Source organism: Sycon ciliatum, chromosome 8 (genome assembly GCF_964019385.1).
Source record: "Sycon ciliatum chromosome 8, ocSycCili1.1, whole genome shotgun sequence".
NCBI lineage: Eukaryota > Metazoa > Porifera > Calcarea > Leucosolenida > Sycettidae > Sycon > Sycon ciliatum.
In genome coordinates this window covers 5104696-5128171 of record NC_088650.1, presented here as the reverse complement: position 1 = coordinate 5128171, position 23476 = coordinate 5104696, and the positions used below count along the sequence as shown (strand labels likewise).

Below are 23476 nucleotides of genomic sequence, written 5' to 3'. Positions count from 1 at the left end.
AGTCGCCTACATGCAGCTGTGTCATGTATTACTACAAGAACTCAACCAAGTCCTCAGCAGTCATGGAGTAGCGGCAGGTTAGGCAAGTAGGGCTGGGGGCAGAACTGATCCACTCCTTGATACAGTGGAAGTGAAATTCATGACCACACTCCAACTTGGATAGAGGACGATCCAGGGCATCCTGACAAATCACACAACTGGACTCATGACTTATTGCTGACGAGTCTACCTTAGCAGGCACTACATTGATGTACTGCAGCTCCATGGGGTGTATTGCCTGGTCTTGATGGTGGTCACCATAATACACCCCGTTGAGGTACCACTGATAGACACCCTCCTCCTCCTGAGAGATGAAAGCAGGTCCATCTTCCCTATGCCGAAGGTTGTATCGGTACCACTCCCGTACACGATTGTTACCTTCCCTGTGTATAACCGCTGGCGCATTCTCCCTGTGGAGCCTTCCTTGGTGATACCACCGTAGAATACAGCATGTGGTGTCACAATAACTGGCTGCAGGACCGCCGGCTCTAGGCGCCGTTGAGGTAGTACTCGATGCTACCCCGTCCTATCCAAGCCCGTTCATTAACGCGATGAAGGCGACCTTCATAGCACCAGGCGGACACTCCCCTACTATCAACAAGAGCTGGTCCGTCCTCCCGATGGAGTCTACCATCGACGTGCCAAATTTCTTGCTGCGCGTTTTGATCTGCCACCTCCACAACAGTTCGTATTGGCGTCCGCCTTTCTATTAGTAAAGGACCCGTGGTGAGAGACCACGACCGGTCGTCCACGTCTACACCGAATGTATCAGCCATATCTATTTACTGAGAATAATGTAACAACTCCTCCACAAACGCTTCTACAACTGACGTCTTCTTCATCCTGGTTTTTTCCTCTTGGTGGTTTTGGATAAGAGTTGAAAAGTCCAAGAGGTCAACTGATGACCTTTGCGTTACTTGGTATGATTGGGTTTTAGCGGATGATGTCGGTATGCAGCTGGGGAGCGAATTCGACAGGAAGAAGGTAAAGGTCTTGCTTTGCGGTTCACACCTTCACTTCAGTATCATTACAGTCCAAATGGCTTTCACTTGTCACTGTAGCGTTCGAATGTCAGGGGTAATACCCCTATTCCAGCACCTGAGGCGGTGCGTCAAGCGCCGCCTCTTTCTCATCATATATTGTGACAAATGGTAAGTGTGCAGTGCTCCTAGCTCTCTCCCCCGACAAAAGAGCTCTATGACACTGTGCTTTCTGCGGTTTCTTTCGTTTTTACAGTGGAGAAAGGCTGGTGGGAGGCCCAGCCGTGGCCGCACACCTGGCGGGTGCGGCCCATCTAACCCGTTACTGGGAGGGCCGGCAGGTCGGGCTGCTGTTGCAGTCCGACTACCGGGACGCCGTGGAGCGTATTAGGACCCTGTAAGTAAGCACTGCTCTGTCTACATGTATACTTATCCCCCTCGTTATAGCGATACTTACTTGTTTCGTATCCTCTTGTCTTTAATACCCTGCTTCCGTATTCGTGACACTAATAGTGTTTGTGTGCGCTCATGCTTGGTTTTACAGATGATGATGATGTATGAAGGTCTGGACCTGCCGTCTTCGGGATGTGCCATTTGTTTCAAAATTATTTGTAAGTACTTGTAACAGGCGTAGTGTAGTAACTGTGTGTGTAGTGTAGTAACAGTGCAGTCGTAATGTGTTTTGTGATGGTCCTGTGCAGTCGTAATGTGTTGGGCTACTGAAGTACACTGCATGAAGGGGTATGTGTGGGTGCTTCGACACATTCTCGTGCTTCCTAAACCCTAGATATGTGTATAGCACTATAACCTAGATGTGTGTGTGTGTGTGTGTGTGTGTGTGCCCGCGCATGCATGCGTGTGCGTGCATTGTGTTCTCTTCTACAGACTCATCCAAGTCCATTTAAATAAAAGTGCATTATAGTAAACAGTATTGTGTTTTGTTACAGTGAATATGTGGGGAATGGTGGATATGCCTTAGTGTGACTGGATACGTGCGGGTTGTGACTCTTTGCTGGTCACTCTGGATTCTCCAGTATAGATTCGGTGCAGTGCAGAGGGGATTTGCGGTGCGTAGCAACACTGCTTCACTGTGACACCCCTTCAATAATTGTTTTGATGCATGATACTCCGGGCGTAGCCGGTTGATTCTTACTGTATCCCGATCAAAATAGAAATATGCATCTAATGCACCTGCATGGATAGTAGGCATTTCCCAAATCGGCCGGCCGAAAAATTCGCCGAAGAAAGTGGTTTTGAAGAAATTACCCATCTTTTCGCCGAATTTTCAAATTTCGCTTGTTGAATTAGCCGAAAACCGATGTTTCAGTGCTTCAACAGAGTGTGTGTGTAAATGTACATGACGTAATGGGAACGGTGACTTCAAGTACTACGTTGATCCGAGTTCTGATCTTGGGGCTCATAATATGGCCGAATTTGAACATTCTCTTAACCGATCGAAAAGCCGATTAGGCATGCTCTGCATGGGCAACTTGTCAATCAGTGCACATCTACGATGTGCAAATAAAACGAATGCACGGAACGTGAACTTGTTTGCTGCACATCTACGAAGTGCGAATCAGGGAGTAGTATAATGACACGTGTACTGTACACCTTGTGTTGCACTGCGTCTTTTCCACACGCATAGGACCACTGAAGGTCACACGCTCCGCGTGCGTATGCACGCATGCGCAATATGTCATTCACTGCATGCAATGCACATCTACGATGTGCAAATCAGGGGATAGTACGTATTTTACTACTCCCCAGTGCGAATGCACCGAACGTGCACAAGTGCACGTTCGCCATCTATGGCGAAAAGAACCTTAAGAATGACATTTATGGCATGCCAGGGGTCAAAGGTCAAACTCTGGGGGATCCCGGGGCCAGACCCAGCACGACCGACACAGTGTGCCTTATTTGGACCAAAGGTCAAAGGTCAAAAAGTGTGCCAGAACCTGCCCCGCACTTACTACTCAGGGCACATCGCACGCAGCATCGCAGATCGTGTCGAATTGCGCATCATAATAATTATTGCAAAATTGCTCCTGTGCATGCAAGTGGATTTCATTGCACTTCTCAGTTTGGGAAATGCTCGATTATGACAATTCTCCGTGTGAGTGCACTAGCCCTGAACAGACATGTAGGTGAACCGTTTGTGGTGTCTCATAGCCTACCTCACGACCTTCTGCTTTCTTTCTTCATCACTTGTATCTTGCAGGTATATCATCCCGTGACGACCACATTGAAGTCTGAATTTGAAGTGTGAAGATGCTTCAGCAACCACATCGTACTTTTCCATTGCTTTCATTGTGCTTCTACTGTGCATGTGTGTAACTTGTGGGGTAAACATGTGATGACATTGTATGCTGGCGACACGGTCAGATGTTCATGCGTCTAACGTACACCTGCATGTTATGCATTGAAAAGGGTTTGCCACTTGCGATCCTGGGACGAGTATCAGGTCCGCTTTGTCCTGTGTGGGCTGTATCAGATTGCTGTTCACTTCTCTATCTGTTGGATATGTGACTTTCTGCAAGTTTCTGGTGTATGATGGCCACGTCCTTGCTTGTCACTTTGTATGATATTACATTCTGTATTCGCTGCTTCCATGGCATGGTCTGTAAACTGCAATCCTTGGGCAAATGTCATGTTTGCTATGTTGTGCTTTGGCCGTCAGCTTGTCTACACGCTGTAGTTGAATTATTATTTTTTGTTTCACAACTGACTTCCTCAAGTACGGTGGCCACTGCTTTGCATGGCATTATACATGAAGAATTTCCTGTTTGTGTCGTGTGCATGTGCGTATGTGTGCGTGGCCACGTGTGTGTGCCGTGTGCATACACATGTTTGTGTATCTGTGTGCGGGGTAGCGAGGCGGGGAGGGCTGGTATGTATCAGTGTGTTCTTGCAGTCGCATGGCTACATACAGTACATCGCGTGCGTGGTCATCATGTTTACCTTCGGGGTTGGGGTGGGGAGGGAACGGAAAAAGAGCTGAAATTATCCATATAAAAATCGCTCTGTGAGCGGTTCTGAAAAACCTTTACTGGTACTGCCCCGTCGTAAAAGTAAGAAATTAGAACTGGCCCATTGTCCCCCCAAATGCGAACTGATCCACCTAAATCGCGAATGACGGGACCCGAACGCACCAGTAGCACGAGGTTCCTACCTGTGGATGCAGATGGGGACGTTGGTCCGGACCATAGGCCATGTACTGTACTAGCGGTAGGCTTCCCTATCAAAATAATAAATTCTACTAATACTGGTATACCCTATGATAATTGCCGTGATCCTGTGCCCTCCCGACCTCGTGCTACTGGTGCGTTCGGGTCCCGTCATTCGCGATTTAGGTGGATCAGTTCGCATTTGGGGGGACAATGGGCCAGTTCTAATTTCTTACTTTTACGACGGGGCAGTACCAGTAAAGGTTTTTCAGAACCGCTCACAGAGCGATTTTTATATGGATAATCATATTGCCTTCTCCTTGCTTTTCTCTCTCTCTCTTGCTTTCCACCTTCAGGCGGAAGTTTCGGCTTCCGTCTCTCTTGCCTTGTGCTTTCAAGATCCGCTCTTGAACTAAGTATCAGTTAGCTCCTTTCAAGATGTGAGTCAACCTGAGCTGAACGCTGGTGTGAGTGTAGATCTACGTGTCTGTATATGCCTGAGTGTGTGTGTGAGAATATGTCTAGGTATGTGTGCGTGCGTGCGTAAGAGTAATTCTGTTGGTGGACTCTCTCCAAGTGGCCACCACTACACGGCCTGGTAATGTGAAGGTTTATTAGTAAGTTAGTTCATGTCGACGACCGCAGCCTTGGGGTCTAACCCCGGGCCGTCCGGATACGACATTTGGCGCAGTGAACAGGATCCGACACCTTGTGTGCTGTCAACGAGAGAGACATTGATGAGTATGACATTGTGATGCCCCGGTTGTTCGAATGGACGGGCAGTATGGAGCTTCCGCTGCCCGATCCGCGAATGACCGGACTTCTACGAGATCTCAAGGATATCAAGAAGAAGGTATGGTTGTTCTTGGGCTGTTTCTCGTGATCGTAAGTTTGACGAAAATTCCACGTGGCGTCGTAAATCCATTATTTTGGTTTGTGTCACTTGGTATGGACATTCGCATTCTGGAAACAGATGTGGAGCGCCGCCAAGTCAAGGGTTTGATCATGGCGTAAATGGAGAATTTGACCTGTATGACGAAGCTGGCACAGTGGCAGCAGTTTTCCTGCTGTCCTTGTGGTTTGTGTTTTTTTTTGTGGTTTTGTGTGTTGTGACCTTATGGTTCAGCAGGTGCTGTGAAACTTGCTTTTACCTCCTGCGCTGTCTCAGCAGCTGCTCCTGCTCGTGCAGCTATTGTAGCTGAAGCCATTGCTGTAGGGTTACTACCGCCCCATCGGAGGGAGTGGAATCGACGCCCCTACAGTGCGATCCTCTCTGGTCCCCTGACCTTGTCGGTAAGGAAGAATTGGAAAAATACGCCAGTTTGTATTTGTTGCAAATTGACGCATTTGCAGCGCTTGCTAGCTCTGTGCTTTTGGCTGATTGCAGACTGATTGTTGCTGAGTCCTAGGCCTTGCGAGTTCCCAGAAGAAACCTATGAATTGGCCTCTGGGATGTAGCTGATGCTATTACCGCTCTTTAGAGATCGGATAGCTCTAGTCTAGTGCCCTTGTTCTGCGGGTTCTCAGTTTGTGGGAGTACTTACTCCGAGAGTTGTCATTATTAACAAAAGAAGGGAGGTCGTTTGCATCTGCTTTTGTAGATTTTCTCCGGAAGTGGAACCCTGGGGTTGAAGTCAGTATCTGCAAAAACTTAGACGGCTACAGAAAACAATAGCCTGATCTATGTGTTCTATCTTCATTGAACATGCGAGTGAGCGTGCGGACATGTTGGTGCCTGGAGCGGTGAATGGATGTCCAGTGGACGCTGTGATTGATACAGGATCCGCCGCTACATTGTCAGAGGATTTTGCCGACCGCCTACCTAAGGAGCTGGAAAAGGAAACCTCTGACCAAGGCCCGAAGTTGATTGGCCCCAACGGGCAACCACTAGAAGCCGTGGCGTCAGCAATTGTTCGGTTGGAACTCGGAGATGCAACCTGTTGGCACCGGGTAAGAATTGTTAAGGGGTTGCCGCGTGATTGTATTGTTGGCCGGGACGTATTATCCCACATTCCTTGCACAATTTCTTCGGGACAAGGGCGAATGTTCTTCTCTACCTCCCCCGCCTCAATCGGTACTGTGGGTTCGGATTATGGAGTGTTGAAACTGAAATCTAAAGTGAAAGTCTTTGACCGCCTCTTGAAGGCAGATCTGCGGTTGAAGCCCAGTAAGTGTTTCTTGTTCCGCACAAGTGTTGAGTTCCTGGGCCACATTGTTACCCGGGAGGGGGTTAGGACCGACCCGGGTAAGATCGAGAAAGTCAGAAACTGGCCTACCCCTGAAGCAGTTGGTGAAGTGCGTGGTTTCTTGGGATTCTGTGGGTATTATAGGCGGTTTGCCCAAGATTTTGCCACCATTGCCCGCCCCTTGTACAGCCTGACGAAAACTGGCCAAGTGTTTTTGTGGACTCCTGACTGTGAATCCGCTTTCCTGAATCTGAAGACAGTGTTGACAACCGCCCCAGTACTAGCTTACCCCAGGTTTGGGCAAGATGCATCACCATTTCTGGAAGACGTAGATGCTAGTGGACTAGGGTTAGGAGCAGTGCTGTCTCAGGTTCAGGAAGGTCTGGAACGGCCGATAGCGTATGCTAGTCGACTTCTGGCCGATACAGAAACACGGTACGCATCCACGAAAAAGGAATTGTTGGGTTTGGTGTGGGCTGTGCGACATTTTCGTTGCTACCTGCTTGGTAAACAATTTGTGATTCGTACTGATCATCGTTCTCTAGAACACTTGGCTAATTTCAAAAATCCACCGGCGATTGTGGCTCGCTGGCTGGAATTTTTGTCTGAATTTGAGTTCACCATATTGTACAGGGCAGGTCGATCGCACGCTAACGCTGATGCATTGTCTAGCCGCCCTGACGCTTCGACGACGCTGTTCGTAGGGGCCGTGAACAACGACGTTGGCAACATCCCCACACCCCTCATCCGCCGTTTCAACTGGCCGTGGTCAAGATGGGAAACGGAACAGGAGAAGGACCGAGATCTCGCCCAAGTAGTGTCCTGGCTAGGTATGGACTCTCCGCCTTGCCCACAGGACATGATAGGTAGCAGTCCTGAGGTACGTATTTTGTGGAAAAATCATGAAATGCTGGTTCATCATGAGGGGGTGTTGTGCCGTCGTTGGGAGGACCCTTGCCCCGGTAAGCCGTCTATCTTGCAAGTTGTTGTTCCCCGGCATTTACGTTCATTGGTTTTGCAAGAGTATCATGACCAGGGGGGACATACGGGTTCTACACGCCTGCAGAAGAAACTGACGCAACAATTTCACTGGGTAGGCATGAAGAAAGGTGTCTTGGATTGGGTTGCAAGTTGTTCTTCCTGTAGCCAGTTGAAGCGTCCCGTTGGCAGAGGGTCTGGCGCTCCCATACAGTCTTCCGGGACGGGGTATCCTTTTGAGCGAGTAGCAATGGATTTGATCCCCAATTTGCCGGAGACAGCGGAAGGGAACCGCCATATTTTGGTTGTAGTTGACTATTTCACTAAATGGGTGGAAGCTTTTCCGCTTCCGAGAATGGATGCTTCCACTATTGTTTTGGTGTTTGTCAATGAGTTTGTGTCACGTTTTGGTGCTCCTGATCGGTTGCATACCGGTCAGGGCAAAAACTTTGATGGCTCTCTGTTTCGCAGTGTTTGCTTTCTGCTTGGCATAGATAAGACCAGGACAACTGCGTACCATCCACAGAGTGACGGTCTGCTTGAAAGATTTAACCAGACGCTTGAGCGTGGCCTGGCGCACTATGTCTGCCGGAATCATCGAGATTGGGACATCAAGTTGCCAGCCTTCTTGATGGGATACCGCTCGACGCCGCAGACTAGTACCGGCTACAGTCCAAGCTATCTGCTCTTTGGTCGGGAGCTATGCCTACCTCAAGACTTGGCATTTGGATTACCGCCAGGAGCAGCATCCGCAGTAGCGTCCTAGCCGGAATTCGTGAGTGCTCTACGCCGACGCTTGGAGGACGCTCATGCGCAGGTTCGGGCGCATATCCATGATCGCAACGCTAAGGCGTGACGTTTGCAGCTGGTGACGCAGTGTGGCTTCTGGTGCCGGCCATTCCGACGGGTACAACCGCCAAGTTTTCTAGACTGTGGCACGGACCGTACCTAGTCGAGGAGAAGCTCTCCGCCGTCACCTACCGCATCAAGCTGTCTGAGCCCACGGCACGTCGGCTGATAGTGCACGTCAACCGGCTGAAAAGTTGTCATCATCGACCGAGTCGGCTGCAGGAGGTCCACAAGCAAAATGAGTCGGACCCACCGCAGCCCATGGCATCCACCCTGACTCCGTCCTACCAGCCTGATGCCACTGATGCTGCCGCCCGAGACGAGGAGGACACCGCTCGGGTATTCGACAGTGCTCCGCCAGTTGGTGTGATGGAAAGGCGAACCCCGCGTTCCCGCCATCCACCTCAGCTGTTTGGGAGTCCCGTCTGGCACGAGTAAGGATTTCAGTGGTATTGACTGGATTGGTTGTGGCCAATATTACAACTAGTCTTTGAACAGTTTTTTGATCGGAACTCCAATTTTGACCTGCACTCGTTTAGTTAAATTGTTAGCCATAATTGAAGTAGTCTAATTTATTACGTTACTTATAACATGAGGACGTGTTCTTTTCCGTGTAAGCGGGGGGATATGTCGTATCCATACTATTGACACGTGCCTTTTAGGCCTCTACGGGACAAGTATGCCTTATTTAGGTGTCTAATTATTTATCTATCTCCCGTAAACGGGTTCATAATCGTCTTTATTTTATATCTTCACACAAGGCCTGGGGCCTTCCTTATTTAGTATACGCTGTTATTTCCCCACATGGCTCCCGCTCTTTATGCAACAGTTCGTACACATATTTACTACGGTTTGATACGCTATTGCATGCGGGACCAGCAATCTCGTGGCCATGGATTTCCATGGCCGCAACTAGATCATATTGCCATCTCCTTGCTTTTCTCTCTCTCTCTTGCCTTCCGCCTTCAGGCGGAAGCTTCGGCTTTCGTCTCTCTTGCCTTGTGCTCTCAATAATTATCGTCTCTTGAACCAAGTTAGCTCTTTTTGAAGATGTGAGTCAACCTGAACGCTGGTGTGAGTGTACGTGTCTGTATATGCCTGAGTGTGTGTGTGAGAGTATGTCCAGGTATATGTGCGTGCGTGCGTAAGAGTAATTCTGTTGGTGGACTCTCTTCAAGTGGCCACCACTGCACGGCCTTGTAATGTGAAGGTTTATTAGTAAGTTAGTTCATGTCGACGACCGCAGCCTTGGGGTGCAACCCCGGATACGACAGTTACAACACTACCTGTACGCATCTAACAGTAACACCTGTCCTTACTTCTTAGTTCAACACTAACACTAGCACCTGTCAACACGCTCTCTTCAGTCTTCTGATCTATGTGCTAAGCTTTCACCTCATCCCGCCGCTCTTGCTGATTGGAAGCTGTGTTGCTTTGATCCATAGTTCTCTGCTTATATTATGTAGTTTAGTTTGGTTGTCTTATTCTGAGTGTCGCTCAATACTGTTACACGCAATGTCAAACCATTCTCGTTTCCATTCGTCTCCGTATTGTGCTTTTACGATCATGCACACTCCAATGGAAATAGATTGCTTTATTATTTGCGCTGGAAAGTGCACCGCAACACTGAACAGTTACTGCTAGTTGTGCTTGTCCTCGGCAACGAATTGCCTTTCACTGCGCCTTGTAGAATTGGTCCACTAAAGGAGAAGGCGAAACGCAACCTGTGCTAGTCCCAAGAAATACAACACGTCATGTAGCCGCTGTTCGACCAAAAGCTGATGCCACAGGTAAGAAGACAAACAAACGAGTCCTAGCTCGCCAGGCAGGTAACGCGGAGAACATACCACGAGGAGTTGCTGATCGGATGGAAGTGAACGGGACCAGCAAATCCGCCAGGCGTTAGTCGAGGGTCACAAAAGGGCCACTAAGGTTTACTACGGTACTAGTTCCGCTGCATTGACAGGCCGACACCCACCTGGCCATCAGGAACGAGCCATCCTTTCCCTGCATGCCATGTCGTGATGGTGGTCTTGCAATCTTGGACCCGCAGTCCTTGAAACGACAACACCAAGACTCCATAGATATTACGCGGCCACCGCTACGCGCTCCATCAAAGCAAATGTCAAGGTGGCAATCCGCAATAATGCTCCGCAACGAGTCACTGCTCTGACGGAACAGCTACATGTTAGGTTGAGAAGATTTGTACGCCCTAGATCTACAATGTAGCAGCAGAAAAGGGAGCGTCAAGTTTTAGTTGGCTCACCTGCCGACCATCCCGAAGACACGGATTTGCCCTGTCGAAGGGCAAATCAAGCCTAAGCTTGCGGTATGGTTGGCGCCCTCCTTGTCTGCCCAGTCAATGTGTTTGCGGTGCTGCATTTATGGTATCACACAGCCTCTCGTGCCCAACTGGGAAATTTCCCTCCATACGGCACAATGAGGTACGCGATGTTACACAATTTCAAAACTCGAACAAAGTGTCATGTTTCGTGGTGATGTCTGCGGAATTCATACTTTTCATAGCTGTTAGTAAACTTTTATCTTCAAGTAGAATATTTTATCTTACCGTGTTCATTGCTTTTTTACTCGTCTCGTTGACTATTCAGTATTCATTTTAAAACCGATTGTCAATGTTTTCCTCTTGCCTTTGTGGTATAGCTCTCTATCCTTGTGATGTTGAGCACTCTACCCAATCTGTCAAGTTCCGCTGTATTTGGTAAAGAATGCCCTAGATGCGCATCATGTGTCACCAATGACCGGAAGTGAGATGTCGGAGCTGAGGGCGACTAACTAACCTTGGGTCAGCCACTTGGAATCGCGCTGAGTAGATACATGTGTACTTTTATACTTACCACAGTGCAGGCAACTGAAATCCGACCCCCTGAGCAGTGGGTTCAGTCTCTGTTTCGTAGTTTTACCATCCTCTGTTGGGTCTTTGCGATGTGAGCGCACGACTGAGGGGTCGGATTTCAGTTGCCGGCAATGTACTACACGTACCGGTACTACTACTGTACTGTAGTATGAAAGTCTCCTTTGTGCTTTAGGAAGTAATAGTTTAGTTTTTTTTTTTTAATTTTGGCCAGTCGGCTACTATCATTTTCGTCTTGGGGGTTAGACAAGGGGAAGTAGCCATGTAGGGGCGTTAGCCCGCGCCTTTCGGCACCGGGAGTTGCAGCTCGCTCGACTTGACTCTACTGAGTGCAGAGGACCCACACCTTGATCTGGTGAGCTGTTTTATTATTATTATTATTTTGCTTGTTCGCGTTGGCATCAACCTGCATAAAGCAGGTATATAGCCTTCGCTTAAGCTGCCATAAAAAAGAAAGCTCATCCTAAGCGAGAGGGCTAGAGGGAAATATAACGATAACGAGATACCAGGGCCGTAGCAGGCGGTCCGGCAGGTCCGGCAGCTGCCGGACCAATGTTCGGCAAAAAAAAAAAAAAAAAAAAAAAAAAAAAAAAAAAGGGGGAGCTCACACATTATGTGCGCAGCTCAGGATGTCCACCCATGATGATGTGTGCAATAAGTAGAGGTAGTACATGATATCAAGTGTATAAACCGGGAGGGGGGTTACATACTCTTGATGTCATGTACATGTACCATGGCAGGAGGAATGGCATGGCAGGAGGTCACAGCACAGGACAACACCCACGTAGATCTACATGCACAGACTCACTATAAATTACTGGTATACGTGTGACGGTATCTTGTAACATGTACATGTATGTCACATGCCTTTTCAGTGCATTGTGAACTGCTACTGACTATGTACTACATCTGATCATTGCTGACGATAATATACTAGTAATTATTATCACTTTTCACCACTGGCTTGTGCCAAATAAGTTAGTTGTGGATGTGCCCACTTCCTGTGCCCACTTCCTGCACTTCTTTGCAAGTAATAGTTGACATGATCGTTACATGTACATGTACATGCCTTGGAGTACTGGACAGTCATGTCTGTGAATGTTCCTACTCTGTACTTCCTGAAATGTATGGATTCTTTTCTTCCCCCCAATTTTTTCTAGATCCGCTTTGTAACAAAGATATTCTATTGCAATGTCCTTTCTCCTCCTCCAAAGATCCATTTTGGTACTTGTATCACATGCATTTAGATACTGTTGCTATGCCTTCATAGGCTTCAATAAGTTCTGTTTGGATGGACACAACATGCTGATGCCCTTTTTCCTGACTCATGCAGAAGATCCTTCTTCCTTTTCTCGCCATATGTCACTCTGCATGGTCACGATTACATACACATACACGCACAATCATGTACCGTGATGATTTTGTACATGTACCGGCATATGTATGAGTGTGGGCTTGGGGGGGGGGGGGGGGGGGGGGGCATCGAGGTCGGATCTTGCCGGACCAACCAAAATGGGGCTGCTACGGGCCTGGATACAGAATACAAAGAAATCCAATGAGTTCAACGTACAATTCAAAACAAGAAAGAAAGGAAAGAAAAACAGAGCCGAATCTACCGATTGATCCATCAATCGACAAAGGGGACTAATCCGTTAGTGTTGCAAAGTAGAAGCTGATTATAGTTGCAGATCTCCAGGCCAGGGCCAGCATATTGCCGATTCTGGATAGGTCTCCGCAGCATTTGATGTGGTAATTATCATAATGTTTGATAAAATTGTTAGAGTATCTAGTATCTAGAGTACCGAGTATCTAGTATCTAGAGTATCTAGTGTAATTGTATCCGTTATTATTGTTAAGGGTATCTAGTGTAATTGTATCCGTTATTATTGTTAAGGGTATCTAGTGTAATTGTATAACTTCAGCCATTACACACAGCACACATTAGTTCCTTCCACTTTCGACGATCCTGGGCGAGCTGCCTCAGTGCAACTAGATCCTCGTGTGATGTGAGGGAGTTTGTTGATCTGGAATTTTTCAGGTCGTTGTTGATGGATCGCGGGAGTGTTGTTCTCGGGCGGCCTCGGAACCCTGAGCTTCCTGGCTGAAAGTATGCTGTTTAGTTATTTAAAATAGCGTGTATCTTCTGCTGCTGTAGAAGCGCCCGTTGTGGTGCACAACTCGAGAACGGCCGCTCCATGGTCGCACCTGTAACCGAACCATACCTAGGCTACCGAAAGTACTGTCTTGCTCCCATCCCTGAAGAAGTCCCTCATGGGCGACAAACTAGAGACACGAAATAATTATTTGAAATCGAGTTACAGCGTCTTGAAGGCAGTCGGCTAGTCGTTCCCCGGGGGTCTAATACGAAATACCGAATACCTGCATGCTCTAGGCTGTGGCGCAATGAATCGTAAATGGATGACGGGCGAGCTGATGTCTACACTACTAGTACTACTACTAGACATGGCTAGACACTACAGGATGCTGTCCGCCTGATATTCGAGTACAAGACGTCAAGAGTACATAAGTCGGTGCGTGACAAGCCAAGCCCCAGTAGCGGTAATGCAATGCTGCAAAATAATGCAAAATATGGACTGACTGAGCTTGACCTTGTAACAGTATTTGCGTGTCAAACTTGTCAACCCGTGTTGTTCACTCGCCAGTGGGGGAGGTTGGGCCTATGCCAAAATAGTTACAGCCTAGTCAGTGCTATGCACGGCGTGACACAAATAAAGGCGGATGCAAAGCTTAGCTAGGGTGTCCGATGCATCATCGCCTTTTAGCTTGGCTGTCAGTTGTGTTGGCTTTGATATGGCATATGCACAGCTACAGCTATCGCAGGACACCAGGGTGTGCTGGGAAGTTTTCTTACTTAGCCCTAGGCCTTGGCCTAGGCCTTCGGGTACCTACAATGACAATGTATGTGGAGAATCGTGACTTGACAATCACGCTGTCTCGCATGCACGACACGCGATTCATTCAATTCAAACAAGGAAATCAATCCGTACACGTCTTACCTGCTCCCTAGCGATGTTTGTCACATCGAATAATCTTGGCCCTCAAAGAAGAAAGTTGTGAGAGCGAGGCATCTACGGATATGTGTGTTTTACTAATAAAGTAGGCCCAATGGCAAGCACCAAGCTGGGATTTCCCTTCCATAAATAGATGATTCTTATTCAACAACAGTAACTGTTACTATTACTTCAGTCTTCTTCGACTTAGTGTGGCTCAGCTGCGAAAGGGATATGGGTCTCTGAAATATCTTTCTGTCGACACCAGCAAGTAACACATGTGACGGAGTGTTGTGCGATATCCACGGGCCTGGAGTATTCTTCGGCCATCTGCTGATGTTGTCTATGTTGCTCGTATAGCATACAACTAATTACTTACACGCTCAGGTGCGCTGGTTCATTGAACAACGGTACTCGCTCGCGGATGATTTGGAGGTGAGGTGAAGAAGGCACTAGAACGTCGGTGTTTGATCGGGATGTTCAAAATCACAGCCCAGTGATACAGTGCTGGTCGGCTACGTAAGACATTTGCCAGTGATTGAGAGGAGGTTTGCTTACCACTGTTGTTGAGACGTAGATCTGGCCACGAACTTCTGCTGCACATTATTCCACAGGGCCCGGGTTAAAATAGGCCGGATGAAAATGGATCGCATTCTCAAGGTAAGGAGGCGGCGAGGTAGTCCCTCCACCTTCACCTCCTACATAAGCTCAAGCTTGTCTGAGGAGGATGCTGACGTGACTACCCCAATATCGGCATCGGTGCCGACATCTTCACTTCCATCAGCTGCTGAACGAAGGCAGAAGTATTTCAGTCGTTCAGAGACTATGTGTCAACCCTACGCCACAATACACCTAAAGAAGACCACTGGTACCGGTACGCAGGAAGGCGTGCAAGATGAGTTGCCCTGGAATAGAAAACCGTCCATATCAGCACCTTCACTTCTGGTAAGACTACGCTACATTAGTGTGACAGGGAACAGAGCAACATAAGCAGTGAACAATCACGATACAGAGAGGGGCGAGGGACGAACAGCGCAGGCCAGCAAAAAGCCAATAGAGTGAGAGACCGACGCGCAGATGGATAACTGAGTCTTGCGCTGTCTAAACCGTAGTAAACAAATCCTAAACCTGGACACATAGCTAGAGCGTGGGACTATACCATGCGGGGAACTGAAACTATACCATACGGGGAACTGAAACTATACCATACGGGGAACTATACCATACGGGGAACTGAAACTATACCATACGGGGAACTGAAAGGAGGAAGAAAATGAAAGTCCGTTGTGCTATAATAATGTATATCTTCCATTATTCTAGGTGGACTTGTCTTCAGTGCTGCTGTAGTATGGTTTAGTCGTGGAGATTACTTAGGTTACCGGTACACGTGTTTACACTACTACTAGTAGTCGACACGTTTCCAAACACTAATAATGATATAATTATGCTTTCCGTCCTCTTCAACAGCCCAAGGCAAGGGTCTTCTAGAGGATACGGAATGATGTGGGGATCATCATGATCACCATGATCACCATGATGGAAAACTGACAAAAAACAAAAAAACAATGATTATCCTCATCACTTTATGCTGGTCATGATAGTTCCCTTACCATTCGAGATGAATGCATTTGGTTGGTGTGGTGCGGCTTTGAATGTGTTCATTCTTCGTGCTCTTCCCTACAGGACGGAGAGATTGTGGCCTGCTCACCCCACCTGTATAACAGTATCCCGTTGGATGGTGTTATGTACAGTTTCGAATTCCAGACAGAACCGGAGCATCTTGATGGTAAGAGGCAGGCACATGGAGCCTGTATGTATGTGTGTACATGTATGTGTGTTTGTACATGTATGTGTGTTTGTACATGTATGTGTGTGTATGTGTATGTGTGTGTATGTGACATTGTGTGTGTGTGTGTGTATGTGTGTGTGTATGTGTGTGTGTATGTGTGTGTGTGTATGTGTGTGTGTGTGTGTGTGTGTGTGTGTGTGTGTGCGTGCGCGTATGGTGTGTGGGTGTTGAGGTGAACGTTCCCGCTCGTGTAGTGGCGATACTGGAACAACCCAGGGTGGAAGATACACCCAAGCATTATTGTATTGCTCCGAGGCTCATTGGTGCATGTACATCCAATCAGCACCTCCGCATTCCATTCATCACCATGTAACTCATTCTGGGCATACTTGATGGTTCGGGTTTGCGAGAATTATTATTATTGTTATCATTATTACACCTTCCAGTGGCTAAAGATGAGTCAATGCCAATATACAGTAGATGAGGAGGGAGCGTTTGCCAGCCATGGCGTAGAAAGAAAGTATAAGAAGTGTGGTGGTGCACCAATACCATGGTAAAGAACAGAGGAAAGGGAGCAGTACAGCCGACATGAGACGACCGAGACTAAATCATCTAGCCCTCTGTCCTACCTTATGCTGCAATGTTGTTCAGCAATCTTCCTCCTTTTGTATTGAAAATTCAAATATATGTACAATCATTAAACTAAGAAACCTCACACCACTATTACGGATACCCAGCACCTATCGCAATCATCTGGTGTGTTCAAAAGGGAATTGAGTGCTGTCCTATAATATCTCTTGCATTGTTTCTATAATAATCGCATTTGTTCAAGTGTCCTGGGTCCTGGCTGCAAATAGTTCTCTATGCCCTGAGCTAGGGCAGAACGCATGACACAAAGGAAAAAAGAGGAGAGACCCAAATTTTCTTCCCGCAACTCTGAATTAAACGTTTTAAAAGTTCACGTTCACTCTGATTAGAAAGACACTGTATTCATGTTACACTTTCTACAGTTAAACTTGTAACTACAGACCACCGTGACTAGCGACCAGCCTGCTACTACAGACCACCGTGACTAGCGACCAGCCTGCTACTACAGACCACCGTGACTAGCGACCAGCCTGGTACTACAGACCACCGTGACTAGCGACCAGCCTGGTACTACAGACCACTTCGCCAGGCATGGACGGTCTAACATTCATATCACATGGTTGTGCGGTACAAACCTCTAACTAAGGACCACCTGCCACTAAAGACCGCTTTCTCTGGCCGCAAGAGGTGGTCGTTAGTCCAAGGTTTTACTGTAAAAGGAACGTGGCTACGCACAGATACACACATATACTACACCAAAGACACGGAGAACTACATGTAAACCATGATCATGTATAGGCTATGGCCTTCGGAAAATCCTGAACTATTTTTTTAAAATAAAATGATGATCAGCACATCGCATTGCATTTCACACCAAATGTGCATTGTGCACTGTGCATGATTCTGCCCAGATACACCTGATATCGGTCCGCTGCATTTCAGGGGCCTGCCCCATCCTCGGTACCAAATACTTCAAGAGTTGCTGACCGCCGAACGCAAGTATGTTGAAGAGTTGAGAAGATGCATCACCGATTACCTGATTCCACTTCGTTCGCAGGTAAGTCATATTTATAGCCCGCTCTCAGAAGCTGTTCTTTGCCTTTCAGGACTGAGCATGAGGAAGTGTGTAGGTAAAAGGTAAATGTAGCCCATGGCCAATTCCGATCACAGGGGCATGCAGGGAAAGAGATTCAAAGAGCTCGACATGGCGAGGGAAATGCTCAGTTCCTCTCAAATTGTCGCATTTGCCTCCTGAAATAAGGTCAGGTGACCAATCGCAGATGCATCTTTGAAGGGTGCAGCACATGGACATCGCGGGCGCCGGCAATCAAACCCACAACCAACACTGTAGCTCATGTTGGGAAGGCCAATGTGCAAGTAATCGAGTGACATCTAGGGTGAAAAGCAGAACGACTGAGATCAAAGTTGAACCAAAAGTTATTTTGCTCGCCTTGTACTGTTACTCAGCCGTCTTTACCTAGGAGAACGTTCAAGGAAATGTTATCCTTTTGTAACTTTACTTTTCCTGATAAGAAAGTACCAGGTGTCAGTACTTCAGTAGATGGGAAACATAAATGGGCATTTCCATGCAATAATGGTACCCCGTAGATCTACGTGGCAGCAATAAGCCGTTTATAATCTGTTTCGTATTCTCTTTTCTGTAACCAATCTAACACTTTATTGTAGAGTGTGTTCGACACGGACATCCTGTTTGGAAACATGGAGAATCTGTACACGATTGCCAACAAACTTCTCGCCAAGCTGCAGGAATGTGTCACTGGCAGCAAGATCGAGAACGCTCCTATTGGCCAGTGCTTAGTGGGGATGATTGGAGACCTGGCCATGACATATCAGCCATATTGCTGTAACCATGGCGATGCCTCTCAGCTATTATCCACGGTGAGGCAGTGATTTCCACGTTCGGAATTTATACAGCATTTCTCCATTCTCAAATCCAGGAATTAGAGAAGTTATCCGTGTAAATGCTAGGAATAACAGCACAATCGCAAGACTCAGCTCGAGCTGTTTCAGCTCGGCTCCGACTGTTGTCTTAGGGTCGCATTGAAGGTTGAAACTCCTACTTCCGAAGTATTTTAATAAAGGACAACTTAGTTCTGCCTTGTCCGTTTGGGGTTCAGCCACGAGCAGGCTGTGATCACATTCCTATCTCTAAAGGCCCCTTGGACCCATTCAAACACGTGATACACGGCCACGGCGGAATAGCAGGGTAGCGAGCTCAAGCCTCGCAATCAGGATACCAGACAGGCTCAAGACGAGACAACAGCACATATGACAACAAAGAACTTTATTGAAAAATTGAAAATCCATGATAACGTGATCGGAAAGATGGTTAGAAAAGTCCAAAGACAACGCATGCTTACAAGCAATTATTACTGAGTCGCAGCCATTACTATCAAAGCAGATCATCATTTTGCCATAGCACAACATTGCGTTACTTTTGCATGTGTTGTGGCTCCACAGATGACGACCAGTAACGTGATAAGTTTGCATGAATCAGAGCAGGGTGCAAACTGCATTCAGAGGGGTTGGTGGACTGAGGGGCACTTTGTCCCACATTTATTAGTAATTTACTTAAGTATACTGTTATACAAGTCTGTATCCATTTGTGCACACGTTTACGAATTCAACCCACACAGCTCTATTTCAGTATGGAGTTTCAACGGTCACTGAGCAGCATAGCGACACAGGGCATGTCCGACGGCAGAGCTGTCAGTGTGATGGACTTGCGGCGTCTTCTAGTGTCGCCAGTTGAACACGTGGCCGCCTACCCCCTGCTACTTCTGGAACTGAAGAATGTACGTACGGTAACATGCTCACCTACATGTAGCTGCATCGATTCGCTTGAACTAGTTGAAGTACGCATGTAATGAGCTTAAACGTACATGACTACTTGGTAATACACAATATATTACAATTTGGCAAAGTAGCATGCACTGAGTTGTTGACGCAAGCTTCACACCTCCAAAGTTTCACTTCACGCTTAAATAATTGTTCGCAATTCTTTTAATCCACCATTGCACACTCAGTATTTGACGGCAATATTTGCAAAACCATCAACAGGAGAAACTGATCTCATCAGGCCCTGGTTCTTTCGAACTTCACTCCATTCTTCAGTACACAGATGAGCTGAAAGATGGCTGTTCGCTGACGAAGGCAGTGGAGTTCTGGGAGGACTTATCCAGGACAGTTATCAAGTCACGGCGGTGCCGAGACAGTGGCGACACTGGTACGTTTATAACAGTGCACAAGCACAGGACTTATTATCTTGATGTTGTTTGTTTGCATTCTGTTGGCCATGCAATGCAGCATGCGAGTCGGGTAATAATATATTGAATTATATTCCTTTTCGCCGCTACAATGGCGCTTCAACTGTGATTGGGGGTACAGTGTGCAGAACTTGATCATGCACACACCACCCATACCAGCCACAATGTGACTGCAGCCTAGGCTAGGCTATAGGGGTAGGGTCATGTGCAACATTTTAAAAGTGAAATCCTGCACATCGGGATCTCTAATTATGGTCAATGGCTGATGGACAGTAGATCAGTTTTTTGTCTGTCTGATTAAATTTTATCTGTCACCCTGCAGCGCAAAGCGAAATCACTCGAGCACATAGCCCATCAGGCCTGGTGAGTAGTGGCATGTACTTGTAGTTTGCAAATAAGTGTCATTGTGGTGTCCGTCATGGGACACAGTGGATTAGGGTCCATATCTGTACTTTGTGCTGTTGAGGCAACGAACTGAAATAACAAAAACCAAACCAACCAAACCAAAGTGTCTGTACGATCGACTGATGAAGACCACTCCATTTTTCCATGTCAGTCTACAATTGCAAATTCATCGGTTTCAGTTCTACGTTCCACAGGATTCAAGTATGCATGACTATACAGACACTCAGTCAAGCAATATGGACACCGTGTTTCATACATGTAGTACTTATTTTCACTGATGAGTTACCATAGATACACAGTTCAGGCAACACTGCCTGTTTGTTCTTCGACAGTAAAAAAACCAATCCAATCCAATCCAATGTCCTGTCATAATGAGCTACCGAACCCCTAATAAGTAATGACTGAAATGACCATGCAAAGAGGGGAAGGAAGGAACCTTTGAACCTTTCCTAACCTTAGCCTTCCAAGTTTCAAGTTGGTTTGCGCCTCGTAGATGTGTATAGGTGTCAGCCTGGTCGGTGAATGTCTCAGTGCTCCTTGTCAGTTGTCTTGTTGTTGTACTAGCTGGCTGTATAAGTATGATCTGGTTACATTGGTGGACAGTTGGTCATAACTCCTAACATTTTCTCCTTCCTTTTATCCAGAATCATTATTGTTAATATTATCAAGCAGCGTATCTGATGCGTGGGAACAGCACGAAATCATTGACAAATGACAGGCATACTCCGTTCTGTGCTCTGCGTTTGTCTAGTCGCAGCATTGCGGCGGCTCCGTGGTGCAGAATGGAGCTAAGATGCCATTATCACAGTGTTCAACATCGTCCACGGATGAAAGGTAAAACCTATGCCCTGGCTAACTATAATGGCTATGCAACTCATACGCACCCTAGAATATGGCTTCATGTCAACAGCACGTGCATGTATATTATGTACATGTGCATGAAACGTTGTAGATGCAATGAAACCTTATACACAGTTGGCCTTTGCTCCAGCATAAACGTTGTACCTTGCAGGCTAAGGTGGTCCGAGCGGACGTCTGTATAGAGATTGAGAAACTTAATATAACACATACATGTACATTTAAATGGAATTATGCTGACCTTTCATAAAAACTTCCAGTCAACTTGCCCATCGTGCTGGCGGGTTGTACTGGGCATATAAACCTCATACAAACCCCATATAGACCGTTTCCATAGAAGGTCAGCATAAGTATAATACATCCCACTAGTACGCTTGTACGTGAAATATAAACCATCACACAAACCTCGGCTTCGTCTCGGTTTGTATGTCGGTTTATATTTCACGTACAAGCGTACTGTTGAGTTGTATTATATACGTATGTCTGGCATGATTCCACAAAGCTGCTGTTCATTCATATTCACACCGAAATGCAGCAGCTACACAGTACCAATCTGCCACATTTACTCCATGCTTGGTGGATACGTGCATGATAATGTATATGGATGTTGCAGCATGCTGCATATTCCCATCGCTGGAGCAACTCTGGCATTGCAATACACAGTAAAACCTGGTTAAAGTGACTACCCCACGGTGCAAGCGAAAGCGGTCATCATAGTAAAGCCAGGTGGTCTTTAGACCCAGGTCCCACAGTGTCTGTGTAGAACTGTCGGTGGCATGGAAAAACGGTCGTTAAGAGCAGGTGGTCGCTAAACCCAGAGGTCACTTACGCCAGGTTTTACTGTAAGTGGAAGTCGGATAGCCCATGGGGAGCAGGAACTGATAGCCCATGGGGAGCAGGAACTGATTGGGCTTAGTATCCGAGCTACTTCCTGTCTTACAAGTAGAATACATATATACACAGAAGCCTTGCTTGGTAGTTTAACATGTTTTTCGATTTTGACAGCATGTTACAAGGCGAGGACGCGTAGTGCTCCTCACTACAGCCATAACCTGGTTGGCAGAGTCCCGGTCTTGCGACCATTTGACCGAACCTGGGTTTTCCCAATACGGTTCAAATGGTCGCAAGACCGGGACTCTGCCAACCGGGTTATGGTTGTAGTCAGGAGCACTACGCGTCCTCGCCTTGTAACATGCTGTCAAAATCGAACAGTAGAATAGAATACTTCCGTGTGGATCACTACATGCGTTCTCCAGACAATGTACGTAGAGTCTACTAAGCATGCATGTCTTACTAGAGTAGATGCTAAGTGAGCTGCACTGTACTTCATGTTCTGTGCAGATTGTCAGATGAGCTGGAGTATCTGTCGCTAAAGAATGTTACTCTCCCACGACAAGGTCAGAACCAGGAAGCCAAGGATTGAGCATTTACAGCTACTACTAAATACCCACAGCAACCGGCTCAGAAAAAACTCGTATCGCCGATCGGTGAAACAAGATAGAGATTCATTTATCTATATTCTAGGAAGAAGAGGTTGGTGCGATTTCGGCGATAGTTGGGGAAGTGTGTGTTGCTCCCTACATGGGAGCTCGCGATTTTCCTGCCGACTTGAATTCTCACTTGACTAACTCACGACTGCCATCCAGATACATTATAGGAGATAGACTAACTTGGCTTGACACTGTTGACAGATGCGTCGACTCTGCTCCTGTCTAACAGGTTCAGGGAAGATGCGAGCTGTATGTATAATATTATTATTACTATTCTATTTGACTAATCTTCGTGGGCAGACTGGTGTACTGCCATGGCTGGCCAACAGTCCACAGTTGAGCATCATTTTCACGCGAGAGAACTTGAGCATAGTGCTTCTCCGCTTAGCCTGTCGTATCACACTTACAGCACAGTATTCTACCTCTGTTGAGAGTCTTGAGAAACATTAACTTAATGATAATATAATATGGGTAATATAATTATGTCCGCAGATTGAGTATAATTTTAATTATAAAAATTTCGAAAGAAAATGTTGATAATGTAAGATGTCGGAAACCGATACCATTCTTTTTCAGTTATGAGAAGATCTTCAATGCCTGCCTCGCATAAACATTAATCATATGTAGTATTGTATAGGACGCTGCGAAGTTCTGCAGTAGAAATAATTATGATTTCGCTTTGTTTCTTGCTTAGCCTTCTCTGGAGACCATCTGTCATGCCATTATGTATCAACCATCCGTGAACCTGTCAAGTGTTCTTGATTCACTGATTGCTACTGATTGAGATTGTTACAATGCAATTCTAGGCATGCCCTTCACACCTACACCCCCCCCCCCCCCCCTGCCCTGACTCCCAGTTCCAATTCCCTTCCTACCGAACCGCTGAACAAACAGAGGCACGTTGAAATATGCCAGGTGAAGTGATACCTTGCCCTGAAAATAACTATGCAGTCATGTACACACCGGCCCTGGCCAACTTC

At 46.8% G+C, this 23476-nt stretch overlaps 1 protein-coding gene and 1 long non-coding RNA gene across 2 annotated transcripts; both read left to right on the top strand.

Moving 5' to 3' along the window:
- The first annotated feature begins 996 nt into the window (after positions 1-996).
- Positions 997-1964, top strand: LOC135824013 (uncharacterized). The gene is made up of 4 exons (XR_010554815.1): positions 997-1190; positions 1276-1416; positions 1564-1630; positions 1905-1964. It is a non-coding gene; the product is annotated as an uncharacterized LOC135824013 (long non-coding RNA).
- A 12214-nt stretch (positions 1965-14178) lies between these two features.
- On the top strand, positions 14179-23258 carry LOC135822901 (uncharacterized). The gene is made up of 9 exons (XM_065335738.1): positions 14179-15024; positions 15763-15865; positions 17368-17513; positions 18143-18355; positions 19114-19272; positions 19592-19703; positions 20066-20106; positions 20900-20982; positions 22348-23258. The coding sequence occupies exons 1-9, from the start codon at positions 14716-14718 to the stop codon at positions 22427-22429; spliced, it is 1248 nt and encodes a 415-aa protein (XP_065191810.1). The 5' UTR covers positions 14179-14715; the 3' UTR covers positions 22430-23258.
- The last annotated feature ends 218 nt before the right edge of the window (positions 23259-23476 follow it).

What these genes read in the sequence shown, in the direction of transcription:
- LOC135822901 (XM_065335738.1), top strand. Translation starts at nt 14,716, where the DNA reads ATGAAAATGGATCGCATTCTCAAGGTAAGGAGGCGGCGAGGTAGTCCC. An exon ending in TATCAGCACCTTCACTTCTG is followed by an intron (nt 15,025 to 15,762) that starts GTAAGACTACGC and finishes TCTTCCCTACAG; the next exon opens with GACGGAGAGATTGTGGCCTG. An exon ending in CCTCTCAGCTATTATCCACG is followed by an intron (nt 18,356 to 19,113) that starts GTGAGGCAGTGA and finishes CAACCCACACAG; the next exon opens with CTCTATTTCAGTATGGAGTT.